Source organism: Carcharhinus amblyrhynchos, chromosome 16 (genome assembly GCF_965287045.1).
Source record: "Carcharhinus amblyrhynchos chromosome 16, sCarAmb.v2.hapA, whole genome shotgun sequence".
Taxonomy (NCBI): Eukaryota; Metazoa; Chordata; class Chondrichthyes; order Carcharhiniformes; family Carcharhinidae; genus Carcharhinus; species Carcharhinus amblyrhynchos.
In genome coordinates, this window is record NC_137339.1 from 57,895,358 (window position 1) to 57,914,319 (window position 18,962).

An 18,962-nucleotide genomic window follows, 5' to 3' on the forward strand; every position below is an offset into this window, starting at 1 on the left:
GCCCTATACTTTACACATCCATTATTCCTGCCAAAGTGATTTACCTCACACTTTTCCGCATTAAACTCCATCCTCCACCTCTCGGCCCAGCTCTGCAACTTGTCCAAGTCTCCCTGTAGACTAAGACACCCTTCCTCACTATCAACCACACCTCCGACTTTGGTGTCATCAGCAAATTTACTAATCCACCCAACTATACCCTCATCCAGATCAATTATAAAAATTACAAACAGATCCTTGAGGCACACCACTTGTAACTGAACTCCATGTCGAATACTTACCTCCTATCCGCCAGCCAATTCCTAATCCAATTTCCTAAATCACCCTCAATCCCATACATCTGCAATTTCTGCAGAAGGCTTCCATGGTGAACCTTATCAAACGCCTTACTAAAGTCCATATATACCACGTCAACTGCCTTACCCCCATCTACCTCTTTGGTCACTCCCTCAAAAAACACAATAAGGTTAGTAAGGCACGACCTACCCTCCACAAAACCATGCTGACTATCTCTAATCATTTCATTACTCTCCAAATAACTATAAATCCTATCCCTAATAATTTTTTCTAAAACCTTGCCCACAACAGAAGTAAGACTCACCAGTCTATAATTCCCGGGGAAGTCTCTGTTCCCCTTCTTAAACAATGGGACAACATTCGCTAACCTCCAGTCTTCTGGCACTATACCGGTGACCAACGACGACCTGAAGATCAGAGCCAAAGGCTCTGCAATCTCCTCCCTTGCCTCCCAGAGAATCCTGGGGTAAATCCCGTCCGGCCCAGGGGACTTATCTATTTTCAAACCCTCAAGAATAACTAGCACATCCTCCTTATCAACTGCAATACTGTCCAGTTTACAACCCTGTAACCCAGTGTTCTCCACAGCTACATTTATGTCCCCCTGCGTGAATACCGAAGAGAAATATTGGTTCAATGCCTCTCCAATCTCTTCCGGTTCCACACATAACTTCCCACTGCTGTCTCTAACTGGCCCTAATCTTGCCCTAACCAACCTTCTGTTCTTAACATATCTATAGAACGCCTTAGGATTCTCCTTAATCCTATCAGCCAAAGTCTTCTCATGTCCTCTTTTAGCCCTTCTTAACTCTCTCTTTAACTCCCTCCTAGCCAATCTAAAGCTCTCCAGTGCACTACCTGAGCCCTCAAGTCTCATCCTGACATAAGCCTCCTTTTTCTTTCTAACCAGCGAATCAACTTTTTTAGTGCACCACGGTTCCCTAGCTCGACCAATTCCTCTTTGCCTGACAGGGACATACATATCAAGGACTCACAGTAGCTGCTCCTTGAAAAAACTCCACATTTCGGACGTTCCCAGACCCTGTAGTCTCCTAGTCCAACCTATGCTTCCTAATTCTCTCCTAATAGCCTCATAATTACCCTTCCCCAGCTAAAACTACTGACCCGAGGTTCCTGCCTATCCCTTTCCATCACTAAGGTGAACGTAACCAAATTGTGGTCACTATCACCAAAATGCACCCCAACTTCCAAGTCTAGCACCTGGTCTGGCTCATTTCCCAGCACCAAATCCAATATAGCCTCACCTCTAGTTGGCCTGTCAACATACTGAGTCAAGAAACCCTCCTGCATGCTTTGTACAAAAACTGACCCCTGATGTGTGAGGAAAAGTTTTTTACACAGAGGGCGGTGAATATCTGGAATGTGCTGCCCAGGGAGGTGATGGAACAGCTACGATAGTGCCATTTGAGGGACATCTAGACACATAGATGAATAGGGTGGGAATGGAAGATATAGACTCTAAGTGCATACGTTTTTAGTTTAGGCAGGTATCATGATCAGCATGGGTTGGAAGGCCAAAGGGTCTATTTCTGTGCTGTATTTTTCTTTGTTCTTTGCCCTATATTCACTATTGCATTTATGTAATAATCAATTTGTTCAATCACATCCTCACTTCAACTGTTGATGTCCTTGTTTCTGTTAAAACTATTACTCTGGTTTGTCCCTCATCAGTGCTGCTTAAGTCCACATCTATAGCAGATAACTGATTTATTACCACAACTGATTTATCACCAGAATTACAGGGAGTGGGATAGCTTGATCTTGGGTTTGGACATTGTTCCGAATGGCCTGTACTGTGCTGTACTGTTCTATGTTCTAACTGGCTGGCTGATAGAACACCAATGGGCCCTGTCTGCCAAAACTGCTCACCATTCTAGCATTATTTAGAATGCAAATAGAACCCAGATAAGGATAATCACTTCTCCACTGCAAACCATCTTCATAAATTGCTCTCCCATGCTTTCTGTACCCTCAACTGCAAAAACCAGTAAAAGGAACTCGAGGACTTCTTTGGTATAGAGATTGAGACTATCACTCTGCTCTCTCCCTCTGTTTGATTTCCTCCCTTCCTCTAGCCCACTGAACCAAAGATCTTTCCTATGTTTTCATAAGAACATAAGAAATAGGAGCAGGAGTAGGCCATCTAGCCCTTCAAGCCTGCCCTGCCATTCAATAAGATCATGGCTGATCTGAAGTGGCTCAGTTCCACTTTCCCGCTTTCTCCCCATAACCCTTAATTCCCTGTGTGTCAGAAACCTATCCACCCGTAACTAAAATATATTTAGCGCAGTAGCCTCTACCACTTCAACGGGCAGAGAATTCCAGAGGTTCACCACCCTTTGAGTGAAGGAGTTCCTCCTCAACTCTGATCTAAACTGCGCTCCCCCCCCCCCCCCCACCCCCCGCCCCGGTTTTCCCCCTACAGTACCTTAAACTTGTCTCTTTCTGTAATTTCCTATCTCCCATCATGTCTTAGACCATAAGATATAGGAGCAAAATTAGACCATGCGGCCCATTGAGTCTGCTCCACCATTCAATCATGGCTGATACTTTTCTCACCCCCATTCTCCTGCCTTTTCCCCATAACTCCTGATCCTCTTATTAATCAAAAACCTATCAATCTCTGTCTTAGAGATACCTGGTCTCCACAGCCTTCTGCAGCAAAGAGTTCCACAGATTCACCACTCTCTGGCTGAAGAAATTCTGCCTCATCTCTGTTCTAAACGAACATTCCTTTAGCCTGAGGTTGTGCCCTCTGGTTCAAGCTTTTCCTACTAGTGGAAAATCCTCTCCAAGTCCACTCTATCCAGGCCTTAGTATTCTGTAAGTTTCAATAAGATCCCCCCTTATCCTTCTAAATTCCAATGAGTACAGACCTAGAGTCCTCAACTGTTCCTCACATGACAAGCTCTTCATTCCAGGGATCATTTTTGTGAATCTCCTCTGGACCTTTCCAAGGCCAGCACATCCTTCTTTAGACATGGGGCCCAAAACTGCTCACAATACTCCAAATGGGGTCTGATCAGAGCCTTATACAGCCTCAGAAGTACATCCCCACTCTTGTATTCTAATTCCAAATATGATAGAATTTATCCTGCAGTTTGAGAGGGAGAAACTGGAATCAGGTGTAACGGTGCTACAATTAAATAAAAATTTAAGTGGCTCGGAGGGGAACTTGCAGGTGGCGGTGGTCCCATGTATCTGCTGCCCTGGTCTGGCTCACCTGTGATACCAGAGCCATTGCAATGTGATGGACTCCTAACTGCCCTCGGCAACTAGGGATGGGGAATAAATGCTGGCCAGCCAGTGACGCCCATGTCCCACAGATGAATTAATAAAAAATGGCCTAGGGCAGCAGGTTTGAAAAGACAAATGTGCGCTTGTTACATTTCCTACGCTTGCATGGAAAGAAAGAACAAAGAAAATTACAGCGCAAAAACAGGTCCTTCGGCCCTTCAAGCCTACACCAACTATGCAACCTGACTAAACTAAAACTCCCTATTCTTCCAGGGATCATATCCCTCTATCCCCATCCTATCCATGTATTTGTCAAGACACTCCTTAAAAGTCACTATCGTATCTGCTCCACTGCCTCTCCCAGCAACAAGTTCCAGATACCCACCACCCTCTGTGCAATAAATCTGCCTCATACGTCTCCTTTAAACCTTGCACCTTAAACCTATGCCCCCTAGTAATTGAGTCTTCCACCCTGGGAAAAAGCTCCTGACTATCCACTCTGTCCATGCCTCTCATAACCTTGTAGACTTCTATCAGGTCACCCCTCAACCTCTGACGTTCAAGTGACAACAAACCAAGTTTCTCCAACCTCTCCTCACAGCTAATGCCCTCCATACCAACCTGGCAATATCCTGGTAAATCTTTTCTGTTCCCTCTCCAAAACCTCCACATCCTTCTGGTAGTGTGGTGACCAGAATTGAACACTATATTCCAAGTGCAGCCTAACTAAAGTTCTATAAAGCTGCAACATGACTAGCCAATTTTTAAACTCAGTGCCCCAGCTGATGAAGGCAAGCATGCCGTATGCCTTCTTGACTACCTTCTCCACCTGCATTGCCACTTTCAGTGACCTGTGTACCTGTCCTCCCAGATCCCTTTTCCTATCAATACTCTTAAGGGTTCTGCCATATACTGTACATTTCCTATTTGGATTAGACCTCACATTTGTCCAGAGTAAGCGCCATCTGCGCCACTCCACCCAAGTCTCCAACCGATCTATATCCTGCTGTATCCTCTGATAGTTCTCATCACTATCCGCAAATCCACCAACCTTTGTGTCGTCGGCAAACTTACTAATCAATCCAGTTACGTTTTCCTCCAAATCATTTATATATATTACAAACAGCAAAGGTGCCAGCACTGATCCCTGAGGAACACCACTTGTCACAGCCCTCCATTCAGAAATGCACCCTTCCACTGCTACCCTCTCTTCTTTGACCGAGCCAGTTTTGTATCCACCTTGCCAGCTCACCTCTGATCCCATGCGACTTCACCTTCTGCACTAGTCTGCCATGAGAGACCTTATCAAAGACTTACTGGAGTCCATGTAGATAACATCCACTGCCCTACCCTCATCAATCATCTTCGTCAGTTCCTTGAAAAACTCGATCAAGTTAATGAGACACGACCTCCCCTTCACAAAAGGGGAGGTCACGTCCAATACGTCCACTTATTTCCAAGTGGGAATAAATCCTGTCTCGAAGAATCCTCTCCAATAATTTCCCTATCACTGATGTAAGGCTCACTGGCCTGTAATTACCTGGATTATTCGTGCTACCCTTCTTAAACAATGGAACAACTTTGGCTCTTCGCCAATCCTCTGGGACCTCCCATGTAAGAAATCTTCTTGACACACAATGCAGAGTCCCTGAGCAGAGACTGATAGCCAAGTTCTGCACACATGAGGACGGCCTCAACCGGGATCTTGGGTTCATGTCACGCTATCTGTAACTGCCTCAACTTGTCTACGCTTGCAAAATCTCATTAACTTGCTTAGCTGGAGACAATACATATCTCTTTAACCTGTGCTTAACCTTCCCTCCACTCACATTGCCTGTACCTTTAAGACTTGATTACCTGTAAAGACTCACATTCCAAACCATTATTTTGTAAATTGAGTTTGTGAGTTTATATGCCCTGTTTATGAACAGGACTCCCACTCACTTGATGAAGGGGCAGCGTTCCAAAAGTTTGTGCTACCAAATAAACCTGTTGGACTTTAACCTGGTATTGTGAGACTTCTTAACTGTGCTTACTCAAGTCCACCACTGGCATCTCCACGTCATGACCTCCCCCAGCCAGTGAGGATACAAAGATTTCTCTCAAGGCCCCAGCAATTTCCTCCCTTGCCTCTCTCAGTATTTTGGGGTATATTCCATCAGGCCCTGGTGCCAGGAGAGGGGCAGTTGGATGTGGGGAATGTAGAGAGGAAGGGAAAATGTTCTTGCTAGTGGGCATAAGAATCTGTATTTTGAGTTACTGCAGAGAAATAGTTCAATTAACCTGACATCAATTGTGCGGAAAGCAGAGAAGACAGTTGTGTTTAGCATTCTGAGATACCATGCCTTAGTTCAGCAATGTTGTTTTCACAGGATATTGAAGTGATGTCCCCTCCTGATGACAGCATCAGTTGCCTGGAGTTTAGTCCTCCTACATTACCTGGAAACTTTCTGATCGCTGGATCCTGGGCCAACGATGTGAGTATTGAATCTGAGCAGGGTCCTCTATGCCTTACTCTTCTGCTCTTCTCTGCAGTGTTTTAATTAGCTTCCACCGCACATCACTGTGAAAACTAAGTTCTGTACTCTCAAGAACATAAGAAATGGGAGCAGGATTTGATCAGGAGTACGGCCCATTGAGCCTGCTCCACCATTTAATATGATTGTGACTGATCTTGGGCTTCAACTCCACTTTCCTGGCCCTTCCCTTGGGAGACCAAAAATCTGTTTATCTCAGCCTTAAATATAGTCAATCTTGGTCTATCTACAACCCTCTGAGGTAGAGAATTCCAAAGATTCGCAACCCTCTGAAGAAACTTCCCCTCATCGGGGGCCTCAATGTTTGGCCACTTATCCTGAGACTGCAGGTTCGCTAACGTCTAAGTAAAAAGATGGGTTTTGGATATGAAAACCATTAATGTTTAGAAACCTTGAACAGAACTACTCTCACTTAATTTGATGAAAGCAAGAGGCACAATGAAACAAAAACAGAAAATGCTGGAAAATCTTAGCAGGCCTGATAGCAACAGTGGAGAGAAAATAGAACCACTGTTTTGAGTCTGGATGACCATTTGTCAGAGCTCAACGTGGCTCTATTCTCTCATCACAGATGCTGTCAGACCTGATGACACTTTCCAGCATTCTCTGTTTTTGTCTATGATTCCAGCATCTGCAGTAATCTTAGATTAGTCTTAATCTTAACATTGGAACTGAGCCATACCAGAGTGAAATCGGGAAGCACTTTTGCACACACAGGTTAATGAAAATCTGCAGCTCCATTCTGCCAGATGGCTGTGGATGCTAGCGATCAACTGAAATTCTCAAGACTTGGATTGCTTTTTTTGTTTAAGGCTGTCAAAAAATGTGGATCAAAATCGGATGAATGGAATTGAGGTATAGATGATCTGCGTGGCTGGACAGGCTTAAGGAGCTGTTCTGGTGCTCTCTTTACAGGTGCAAGGGCAGCACGGTGGAACAGTGGTTAAACTGCTGCCTCCCAGAACCAGTGACCCAGGTTCGATTCCCGGCTTGTGTCACTGCCTATGCGGATATTCTCCCTGTGTCTGCGTGGCTTTCCTCCGGGTGCACCAGTTTCTGCCCACAGTCCGAAAGATGTGCTGGTTAGGTGCAGTGACCACGCTAAATTCTCCCTTGGTGTACCCAAACAGCCACCAGAGTGTGGCGACTAGGAGATTTTCACAGTAACTTCATTGCAGTGTTAATGTAAGCCTACTTGTGACACTAATTAATAAATAAATAAACTTAAACTTAAATCACTGTGCGTGTATTTCCAGTTTTTTTTGTATTGAGGTTGTGTTTGTTAAGTACGATGCCAAATTATCTACTGTTGTTCACTCATTCGTTGTTCTGTATTTAATGCTAATTGGTGCGAAACAAAATGAACACCAACAACGTAAACAAATTCCAATCAAAGTGTTTCTGTCCTGCAACATGTTAAGGCTAAACAAAGCACATTGGTCATTGGTTGCCATTGAGGAGGCTGGCCAATTTGACAATGATGAGAGCTGTGCCTGTGTTGGAGCTCCAGCCATGTGCCCAAGAGGAAAACTGTCCAATAACAACAGGGGTTGATGCCACCAACAACCAAAGCGGCAGGCTGCTCTCGCAACTTTGCACTGTTATGGCCATTGGCTCTTCCAATCTGGTGAATTTTAATTTATCAGGTTTCTGCTGAGAGTTAAAAACAAAATGGGCATCAGGTTAGTCAACCTCTGGGAAGCAATCAATGCAAATTGACTCTCTTGTTCGAAGTGTTGTAGAATCATAGAATCCTACAGTGCAGAAGGAGGCCGTTCGGCCCATCGGGTCTGCACTGACCAACCCCACCCAGGCCCTATCCCCATTCCCCATGTATTTACCCCACTAATCTCCCTGACTCTAAGGAGCAATTTACCATGGCCAATCCATCTAACCTGAACATCTTTGGACTGTCATTAGAACCAATTGAAGAGTCAGATCCCATGAGAGTGCGCTGGAGCGAGGACACTGAACTCCCCTGGTAGTCTGCTGGCTTCAATTCTAGTGAAATTTGAAGACGTTTTGCTTTGAAGTCAGCTGCGTGATCCTGTCCACTTCCCATTGGGGCCACTGGGAGCTGCTGACTAAATGGCTCTTTTTAATTACAAGGTCCCAGTTGTGTTGCAGTTTAAATTCTGTGACGCCATCCATTCTTCCTTTGAAAACCGTAGCTTCCTCGATGCACGCAGGCATGTGGGTTGGCACAGCTGATGGTTTGGCATGGAGGCTTGTCTATTGGAAGCAATTTTTATTTCCTGGTTGAAGCAGTTTGTCTGGCATCTATTTGAGCTGCGGGTCAAGTGTTTGTCAGTTCATTAGCCACGTTGGTTGGAATGAACGTTCTCACCTTGGCCTCCTTTATTGGTTTACTCACTTCTCCTGGGAGAGATTCCCAGGTATTAATCCTCATGAGCTACTCACCACATAACAGTATCCTTTCGTCAGTATTTCTCAGTGGTCTTGTTTTTGTGTCCTGCATGTATTGTATTGTCTTGAGCCAGTAGTGTAGATATTTTTCTAAGTACTTTGTTTATTTTTGAAGGTACGTTGCTGGGAGATTCAAGATAGTGGGCAGACTGTCCCAAAGGCTCAGCAGATGCACACGGGTCCAGTGCTGGATGTCTGTTGGAGTGACGTAGGTCTATTTATTCAATGGTTTGTGTGACAAATTCATTTTGTTCTACTCGGTGTTGAACAGGAGATCCTGTCAGCACAATAGCTCGGAAGCTTGCTCTTCCTTATCTTCCTGCCTCATGAGATCAGTCAAGACAGTGTCAGCTGAAAAATCCTGGAGTGAATGAGGATAAACCTTGACTCTGAAGGCAGAGGGCTAGAGTTTTGAACAGAGAAATGATTAGTGCAGTTATTCAAATAGAAATCGGATAGCATGCCAACCTGGAGTGGGCAGCGTTTTCTCTCCGGTTCCTTTATATTTTGCTAGTTACACGCAGCTCCTCACGCATGGCATCACTACCCTTTGTAGGTACATAACCGAAGACCCATTAACCATTTTCATAGCCGTAACTACTTGCACTGCCAACTAAGTGTTACAAAGGCCTCCCTCCTAACACTTCCTCAATTGCAGACCTTGCCAGTGCCACTGAGAGAGGATGCTGTGTGCACAGACCTGTTGTCCATGAAACACTGACATTCCCAGAAAGCAACTGACAGAGGCCTTAAAGCAGCCAGCTTGCCTCATTTTCAGTCTCACGATTAAAGCTGAGGAAACCAGTGGAAGAACTGAATACTTTGGCATCCTTATTTTTCATGCCAAGCCAATGACTTCCGGTATTTTCTCCTCTTCTGAAGGTATTGATTCCTCATGGAGGACAGTGTCCAATATCCCCAGTGCTCCATTCAAGTGAGTTTACATGGTGACTCCCAGTGAGTTATCTCACCATAGACAATGCCCCAGTCACAGCCTTGTCCTGATCCAGCAGGCAGATACAGTTGTAAGGATCAGTAGGTACTCCAGTTGACTTTCCTCTTTAGTCCATCTCAACACCAATGTGTAAGAGATCCTCACACATTCCTCAGGCCCAACTATTCTGCCACTCCTTCATCAATGACCTTCTTTCCATCATACATGGAATCCCTACAGTGCAGAAGGAGGCCATTTGGCCCATTAAGTCTGCACCAACAACAATCCCACCCAGGCTCTATTCCCATCCAATCAGAAGTGGGGATGCATGACTTTGATTTTTCTTTTATTATTCATTCATGGGTGTCTCTGGCTGTCATTATGTGGAGATGCTGGCGTTGGACTGGGGTAAACACAGTAAGAGGTCTCACAACACTAGGTTAAAGTCCAACAAGGTTATTTGATAGTAAACCACAAGCTTTCATGGTTTGCCCCTTCGTCAGGTGAATGGAGAGTTCTGGTCTCAAACAGAGCATATAAAGGCACGCACAGTTTACAGAATACTGATTAGAATGCACGTCTCAATAGCTATTCAACTCTTAAAGGTGCAGACAATGTGAGTGGAGATAGCATTAAGCATAGGTTAAAGAGATTTGTGTTGTCTCCAGACAGGACAGTAAGTGAGATGTTGCAAGCCCAGGCAAATCATGGGGATTACAGATAGTGTGACATGAACCCAAGATCCCGGTTGAGGCCGTCCTCATGTGTGCGGAACTTGGCTGTCAGTTTCTGCTCAGTGACTCTGTGCTGTCATATGTCATGAAGGCCGCCTTAGAGAATGTTTACCCGAAGATCACAGGCATTCGGCCTTAGCTGTAAAGACTCGCATTCTAATCAGTATTCTGTAAACTGTGTGTGCCTTTATATGCTCTGTTTGAGACCAGAACTCTCCCTTCACCTGACGAAGGGACAAACCCTGAAAGCTTGTGAGTCTACTATCAAATAAACTTTAACCTGGTGTTGTGAGACTTCTTACTGTGTCTCTGGCTGACCAGCATTATTTGTCCATCCCTGGTTGCCTTTGGAAGGCAGTTGAGAGTGAACCATATTGCTGATGCCCTGGAGTCACATGTAGGCCAGACCAGGCAAGGACAGCAGATTTCCTTCCCTAAAGGACATTAGTGAACCAGATGGGTTTTTCTGACAACTGACAATGGTTTCATGGTTGTCAGCAGATTCTTGATTCTTAATTCCAAATATTTTTATTGAATTCAAATTCCACCATCTGCCGTGGCAGGATTCGAACCTGGGTCCCCAGAACATTAGCTGATTTTCTGGATTAATAGTCTAGTGACAATACCACGAGGCCATCGCCTCACCTTGCACAGTGTCCAGTCTCTTTTGCAGTTCCACAGATCATCACAACTGGACTCAGGGTATACAGGACATAATGTCAGAGTGACAGTAAATTGAGGAGAAACATGTTAACGATGAGAAGGTTATTAACAGATTTCAGGAGGCACTGATGAAATGTGCATCCACGTGGAAGATGAAATTTAATGCAGTCTGAAGTGATACATTTTAATGGGAAGAATGAGGAGAGGGAATAGGAATTAAATAGTACAGTCAGCTGGAGTATTCTGCCAAGTTCTGAGCATCATCCTTTAGAAACCATGTTAGAGCCTTGGACGTGGCACAGGGATTGTTTATTCAAACAGCCCTGGAAATCAGGCAGTTCGGTTACACAGAGGAATTAAACAAGCTGGGATTATTGTAATTAGAGCAGAGGCGTTGAAGGCGAGATTGGAGAGACACCCCAAAGGCAGGAGTCTAAGCAAGGATGAATATTCACTGGCTGAAGACTCATCAACCAAAGGACACCAAATTAGGTTAACTTGCGGTAGAGCCAGAAGTGAGAGTGTTTCTTGCACAGGGAATATTTATGATCTGAAATCTGCTGCCTGATAAAATCAGGTTCAATAATAACTTTTAAAAAGAAATTACGTTAAATGACTGAGAAATAGCAAAAGAGCAGGTCAGTTTGACTAACGGGATAGTTCTTGATAGTCATTGATTGGGTCGAATAACCACCTATTGCCTTGTAATATTTCATATTATAACCACTTCCCCATGATTTTCTCGATCATCATCCACCTGGGAGACAACGTTGGAACGGAAATAACTGAGCCAGCATGTAAATGTCTTGGGCACTGTTGAAATGTCAGAGGCCGGTATTCTATAGCAATACACCACCTCACTCTAAAAGATATTGCTGCATTTACAAGGCACAAAGCAGGAGTGTGATGGATGTAACTGCAACTCAAAGCTCAGTACTATCGAGGACCAAACAACCTGGGCAGCCCTACCATCATTTTACACATCCACTCTCTTCACCATCAGTGTTCCTTGGCCACTGTCATATCTTCTACAATCAGCTTACTAAGGTTCCTTTGACTGGGGAAGGGGTTATTAAGCATGATACATCTAATAAAATGGACACTTGCTAAGGACAAGAGCGGGAGCTGCATGAGAGGAGCACCGTCACTCCGGGTTCCCCTCCAAGTTGAACGCCATCCCAGCTAACCCAAATATCTGGGTTCCCGTTGCTGGGTCAGTTGTGGAAATACCGTGACCACACAGACTGTAGTGGTGCAAGAAGGTGGTCCACCGGCAATGCTCTTTGTAAAACCACACCGTGCACGGTAACCTGTACATTCCCATGCAGACCAAGCACAAGTTAATGCAAAAAGATAAAGGTACTAGGCACTTAAAATTAATACGCCACGTCCAACAAAAGAAAAATTAGAGATGATGTTGCCCACCATTACTAAGGCACCCAGGGAACATCTGTCTTGTAGAACAAGAAAATTACAGCACAGGAACAGACCCTTCAGCCCTCTAAGTCTGCACCAACCATGCTGTCCAACTGAACTAAACCCCTACCCTGCTGGGGACTATATCCCTCTATTCCCATACTATTCATGTATTTGTTAAGACGCCCCTTAAAAGTCAGTATTGTATCTGCTTCCACTACCTGCCTCGGCAGCGAGTTCCAGGCACCCACTACTCTCTGTGTAAAAAAAAAACCTGCCTCGTACATCTCCTTTAAACCTTGCCCCACACACCTTAAACCTATGCTCCCTAATAATTGACTCTTCCACCCTGGGAAAAAGCTCCTGACTATCTACTCTGTCCGTGCCTCTCATAATCTTGTAGACTTTATCAAGTTGCCCCTCAACTGCCGTTGTTCCAGTGAGCACAAACCAAGTCTTTCCAACTTCTCCTCATAGTTGATGCCTCCCATACCAGGCAACATCCTGGTAAATCTTTTCTGCACCCTCTTCAAAGCCTCCACATCCTTCTAGTAGTGTGGCGACCAGAATTGAACACTATATTCCAAGTGCAGCCTAACTTGCCAATTTTTAAACTCAGGACCCTGGCAAATGAAGGCAAACATGCCGTATGCCTTCCCTGACTACCTTCTTCAGCTGCATTGCCACTTTCAATGACCTGTATACCTGTACACACAGATCGCTTTGTCTATCAATACTCTTAAGAGTTTTGCCATTTACAGTATAATTCCTATCTGTATTAGACCTTCCAAAATGCATTACCTCACATTTATCCGGATTAAACTCCATCTGCCACCTCTCCGCCCAAGTCTCCAACCGATCTATATCCTGCTGTATCCTGTGATGGTCCTCATTGCTATCCGCAAATCCACCAACCTTTGTATCGTTCACAAACTTACTAATCGAACCAGTTACGTTTTCCCCCAAAGTCCAGCGTTGATCCCCCTTGCTATCAGACAGGGTGTTTCAGGATTTGGACTGAGTGCCAACAGAATTGACAATGGGCCTGCAGCTTTAGAAAATAGCGTAAATCACTATGGAAGAATTTTTAGCGTGATACATAGAATAAAATGTACACTTAATGAAAGTTATGTGCACTGAGTGGGAATGGTTTTATGCAGGCTATGTTATGTTTTGTTTTCATTGCAGTCTGAGTGCTGTTTCTATTGATATGTCTCCCGTAACCCTGTGCAGTAACGCAACTTCATCTTTTTTAAAGGATGGAAGCAAAGTGGTCACAGCCTCATGTGATAAAACAGCAAAGATGTGGGACCTCAACAGTAACCAGGCAATACAGATTGCACAAGTAAGTGGATAGCCAGATGTTCACAGTACTGTTTGGTGTAGGTAAGATGTGTATGATACGGAACGGGCTCCCATCCTCACTTTTAGATATTGTTCTACCTCTCTTTAAAAAAAAACATGCAAGTCTGCAAATTGCCAACAGTGAACTAGACTGTTTTGTGTGTCTGCAAAGTGTTAACGTGTGCCTGTGTTAGCAGGACAACATGGGAGACAAACTATGGCCATGGAAAAGCAGAGCACGGATTGATAATTCCCCACTGGCGACTCCAATGTAAATCCTGCTGACTTTGCTGGAAGCAAAGCCCAAAGGTCTTCCCATCTGCTGGCCAAATTGGAAGGAAGGTCACTGCACGCGGAAGCACGGGCTTCATAGAATCATAGAAACTCTACTGTGCAGAGGGAGGGCATTCGGCCCATTGAGTCTGCACCAACAACTGTCCCACCTAGGCCCTCTCCCTGTAACCCCACATATTTACCCTGCTAAACCCTCGAACTAATGCATCCCAAGACACTAAGGGGCAATTTAGCATGGCCAGTGCACCTAACCTACACATCTTCGGACTCTGGGAGGAAACTGAATCACCAGAAAGAAACCCACGCAGACACGGGGAGGACGTGCAAACTCCACATAGACAGTTGGAAATCAAACCTGGAGTTATGAGGCAGCAGCGCTAACCGCTGTCCTAGAAAGGAATAGCACAGAACTGGAAAGTGCCCCTATCTTTTCGGGCCATTCATAGAATCCTGACAGTGCAGAAGGAAGCCATTCAGCCCATCAACCTTAGGTCCTATCCCCATAACCACACATATTTACTCTGCTAATCCCCCTGACATTAAGGGACAATTCGGCATAGCCGGTCAACCTAACCCGCACACCTGTGACACGTGGGAGGAAACCGGAGCACCCGGAGGAAACCCACGCAGACACAGGGAGAACGTACAGACTCCACACAGTCGGTGCCCCAAGGCTGAAATCGAACCTGGGTCCCTGGCACTGTGAAGTAGCAGTGCTAACCACTGTGCCGCCCATTTAGGAATGAAATCCAGAACACTAATTCACACAAACGGTAACGGAAATCTGGAACATTCTGCACCGAAAGGCTGTAGTTGCTGGGTTAATTTGAATTTTCAAGTCTAGGATTGATTTTTATAAAATCATATTTGACTCAAAACATTCTTTTCCGCTCATCACAAATCCTGCGGGAACTGCTGAGTATTTCCAGAACATTCTGTTTTGATATTAGCTTCCCCACGTCCGTAGTATTTTGTTTTGAGTTTTTTGGTAGATTCTTATTGGGTAAGAGAAATGAGGGATGTAATTGACTGGTGCAGCCGGCTTGAGGACTAAATGACTTCTTCCTGCTCCTCTGTATATTCCAACATCTTGCAGCACCACTCCAATGTCTCTGTAACAAGAGGCCAGAGTTAAATAATCAGACCTCCTGTCTCTGTATTCTTGATTTGATGTTTTATTATCACGTTAGTATACGGTGAAAAGTATTTTTTCTTGCACACTTTACAGACAAGGCATTACCATTCATAGAGAAGGAAAGGAGAGAGTGCACTATTTTTCATTCATAGCTAGGGTGTAGAGAAAGATCAACTTAATATGAGGTAGGTCCATTCAAAAGTCTGACTGCAGCAGGGAAGACACTGTTCTTGAGTCGTTTGATACTTGACCTCAGACTTTTGTATCTTTTTCCCAATGGAGAAAGGTGGAAGAGTGTATGTCTGGGGTGTGTGGGTGCTTAACTACGTTGGCTGCTTTTCCAAGGCAGCAGGAAATGTAGACAGAGTCAGTGGATGGGAGGCTGGTGGAATTAGGGTGCATTTTCTTATTGTTTACCAGAGGAGGTGCAAGGAAAATGGGTGCATGGTTTTGTGAGAACTTTCTTGTCTTTAAATAGTACAATACTGGTAATAATGTCTGTTTGGACTACAGCATGATGCTCCCATTAAAACTGTCCATTGGATCAAAGCACCAAACTACAGCTGCGTAATGACAGGAAGCTGGGATAAAACATTAAAGGTACGTATTGACTGTGTCTGTTAATACTCATGGTATGTTCTGCTGTTTGACAGTTGTTGTGGATAGACTGCGCTGATATGTGAAACCATGCAATTGTTGCCAACAAGTTGCCTTTGAGAAGGTGGTGGTTAGTTGCCCTTTTTAAGCTGCTGAAGACAATGTAGTGAAATCACTGAGGATTCTGATGCAGTGACAATGAAGGAACAGAGGTATATATCCAAACCGGGTTGGTATGGGACTTGGAGATGACGATAGTTCTTCCATGTGCTTGCTGCCTTTACTCTGATACAACAGCCTGAGAGCATTGGGCCCTGGGTACTGACGAGAAGTGAGTCCGAAACGCTGAGCCAATTTTGGCACTTACATTCATCTGTCCTGAAATTGGCCAACTCGCACCCAGGGTTAGATCTTTAAAAGCATTTGCCTAAAACATGTTCCTGAAACAGGCTGTAATGTTAAACAGCTTTTGAGCTTGCAGCTTTAGCTGGTGAATAGTCTACAAGATGGCAGGGATATTAATTATTCCTTTTTATTTCAGTTCTGGGACACACGTTCTCCGAATCCCATGTTGACATTGCAGCTGCCGGAGAGGTGTTACTGTGCTGACGTGGTAGGTAACTACATTGCAACACCACCCATACATGCTCTTATTGGGATTGCCACATGAAACAAATCAGAGTCCTCCTCACTCACCCTGACTTCCCAAGTTAATATAACTTTTTTCACTCAATAATAGTAACAGGAGCAAGTGATTGGTGAACCATTGTTGATTTTGTACCTTCATACTGTTCCCTAGTGAATGGTGAGAAGCAGTAGGAGGACTTTCCTAGGGAAGGGGAATTGAAAACTTGAGGACACAGGTTTAAGATGAGAGGGTAAAGATTTAAAAAGGACCTGAGGGGCAACTTCTTCACACAGAGGGTGGTGTGTATATGGAATGAGCTGCTAGAGAAGGTGGTTGGGACAGGTACAATAGCAACATTTAAAAAGCATTTGGATAAGTACATGGATGGGAGAGGATTAGAGTGATAAGGACTAAACGTGGATGATTGGGACTAGCTGGGAGGGCATCCTGGTCAGCATGTTCCTGTTGGGCTGAAGGGCCTGTTTCCATGCTGTATTGCTCTATAACTTGCAGGCCATGTCATGTAACAGTTGGTAGCATGGCTCATCCAGTATGGGTGAGTATCTTTTATGCCCATGCTGTGTGTGTGTGTGTGTGTGTGTGTGTGTGTGTGTGTGTGTGTGTGTGTGTGTGTGTGTGTGGGGGGGGGGGGGGGGCGGTGTCTGATTATTCTTTATGTACTAGGACCTGATTTGTTACTGAGTTTTCAGGTTCAAGACATGAGCCTGAATTCAAACGGTACTGATCTTGATGGGGGTGGAAGGAGGTCTGGTTTTGCTCCTGCACAATAAGAAGTCTCACAACATCAGATTAAAGTCCAACAGGTTTATTTGGTAGCAAAAGCCACTAGCTTTCAGAGCGCTGCTTCCTCGTCAGGTAGGTGGGAGTTCCATTCACAAATAGGGCATAGAAAGACACAAACTCAATTTATAAAATAATGGTTGGAATACAAGTCTTTACAGGTAATCAAGTCTTAAAGGTACAGACAGTGTGGGTGGAGAGAGGGTTAAGCACAGGTTAAAGAGATGTGTATTGTTTCCAGGCAGGACAGGTTGCTCCTGCAACCTTACTGATTGTTGGTTGGCTGGTTTGCTTTTGATAGGTTCCAGATATTAGTTTTTGAACCAAAGCCTTGGAACAGAACTCCTTGCTCAATAAGTGCTTTTAACCATGGAGAGGAGAAATTAAAAATATATGTGTGCGTGTATATATACATATATAGTTGTCAAGTAGCAAAAATATTTCTACAAATTTGTGCGATGGATGCATTTTTGTGCAGGAATTAAGAAATATGAGGACTGGGTCAGCGATGGGAAAATGCATGTATTTATTTAGTTGTGTTGTTGTATTGTTAATCTACACTGCGTACCACAGAGGAGATTATCAAAATGTTCAATCTCCACCCCATATTATAGGAAAGCATTAGAATGAAGGAGGAAGCCTATTGGGCAGGGGTTTGGGAATGCTGAAATATAATAATTAAGTAGATGCAGGGGTTTTCTTTATTCCAGCATTATTGTGGGGATACTTCAGTGAATGGATATGCAAGATTCCTTAATTTGTCTCGCTCTTTTTTAAATGGCAGTTGTATCCTATGGCTGTAGTGGCCACTGCGGAGAGAGGTCTGATAGTTTACCAGCTGGAGAACCAGCCGTCCGAGTTCAAGAGGATAGACTCTCCCCTCAAGCATCAGGTACAATGACAGCAGCACGTGACCTGCTGGAGAAAGGGAGGGATCCTAACAACAGGAACGGTGCCTTTTCCACTCTTTAATTTCAATTGATGCACAGGTGCACACACGCCCATCGCACCTGCTGCTCTATCAACGGCTGTAACCGCTTCTCTTTGTTACGTGGAGTTTCTCGGTACATTTTTATCAAATCCCCTTGTTTAATTTTGTCCATTCTTTGTTTCCACTCAGCCTGGACTTTAATCTGTCTGATCTGTCCCTTTTTAGAGGAAATATTTTAAATCAGGGGTAAATCAGTTGGAGCAATTGTCATGTGCTTGACTCTTCTTGTATAAATTCAATTGTGTTTACATTATAAATCCATCACAGCTTCCCATCACTGGGGAATAAATCTATGAGTCAGCCCTACAATCACCCATACCATAATGGTATTTGTCATCAAATAATTTACTAAATTGGATCTGTGAGCTTGGGTGGCAAGACTGACTCTGGAGAGCCCAGTCCTATCCTGGCCTGACGTAAAGGAAAGATTACTGGAGAGGCATTGGGAGCAGAATCCCAGCCTTGATTTCAGCTCCATCACCGAGGGCTCTTATGGTTAATCTTAACTAAGATGAGTCAATTTAGCGTGAATAATTTAAAGTTTATTTATTAGTTTCGTAAGTAGGCTTACATTAACACTGCAATGAAATTACTGTGAAAATCCCCTAGTCGCCACTCTCCAACACCTGTTTGGGTTCACTGAGGGATAATTTAGCATGGCCAATACACCTAACCAGTACATCTTTCGAACTGTGAGAGGAAACCCACGCATACGCAGGAAAAATGTGCAGGCTGCACGCAGACAGTGACCCAAGCCGGGGATCAAACCCGGGTCCCCAGTGCTATGAGGCAGCCGTGCTAATCACTGTGCGCCGCAGTATTCAATTTGTAACTAAAGTAATTGGACTGTTTTTTTTCCAAATTCTCGCACATCGTCATCTACTCCTAACCCAAATTTGCAAGGTT

At 44.4% G+C, this 18,962-nt stretch overlaps 1 protein-coding gene across 1 annotated transcript in view; it reads left to right on the plus strand.

Moving 5' to 3' along the window:
- The window catches only part of rae1 (ribonucleic acid export 1), a 44,079-nt gene that overhangs the window by 6,288 nt on the left and 18,829 nt on the right, over window positions 1-18,962 (plus strand). The window contains exons 3-8 of the mRNA XM_080205138.1: window positions 5,928-6,032; window positions 8,635-8,727; window positions 13,525-13,611; window positions 15,553-15,639; window positions 16,178-16,249; window positions 17,850-17,957. Of these exons, the coding sequence (XP_080061264.1) occupies window positions 5,928-6,032; window positions 8,635-8,727; window positions 13,525-13,611; window positions 15,553-15,639; window positions 16,178-16,249; window positions 17,850-17,957 (552 nt within the window). The remainder of the gene's footprint in view (window positions 1-5,927; window positions 6,033-8,634; window positions 8,728-13,524; window positions 13,612-15,552; window positions 15,640-16,177; window positions 16,250-17,849; window positions 17,958-18,962) is intronic.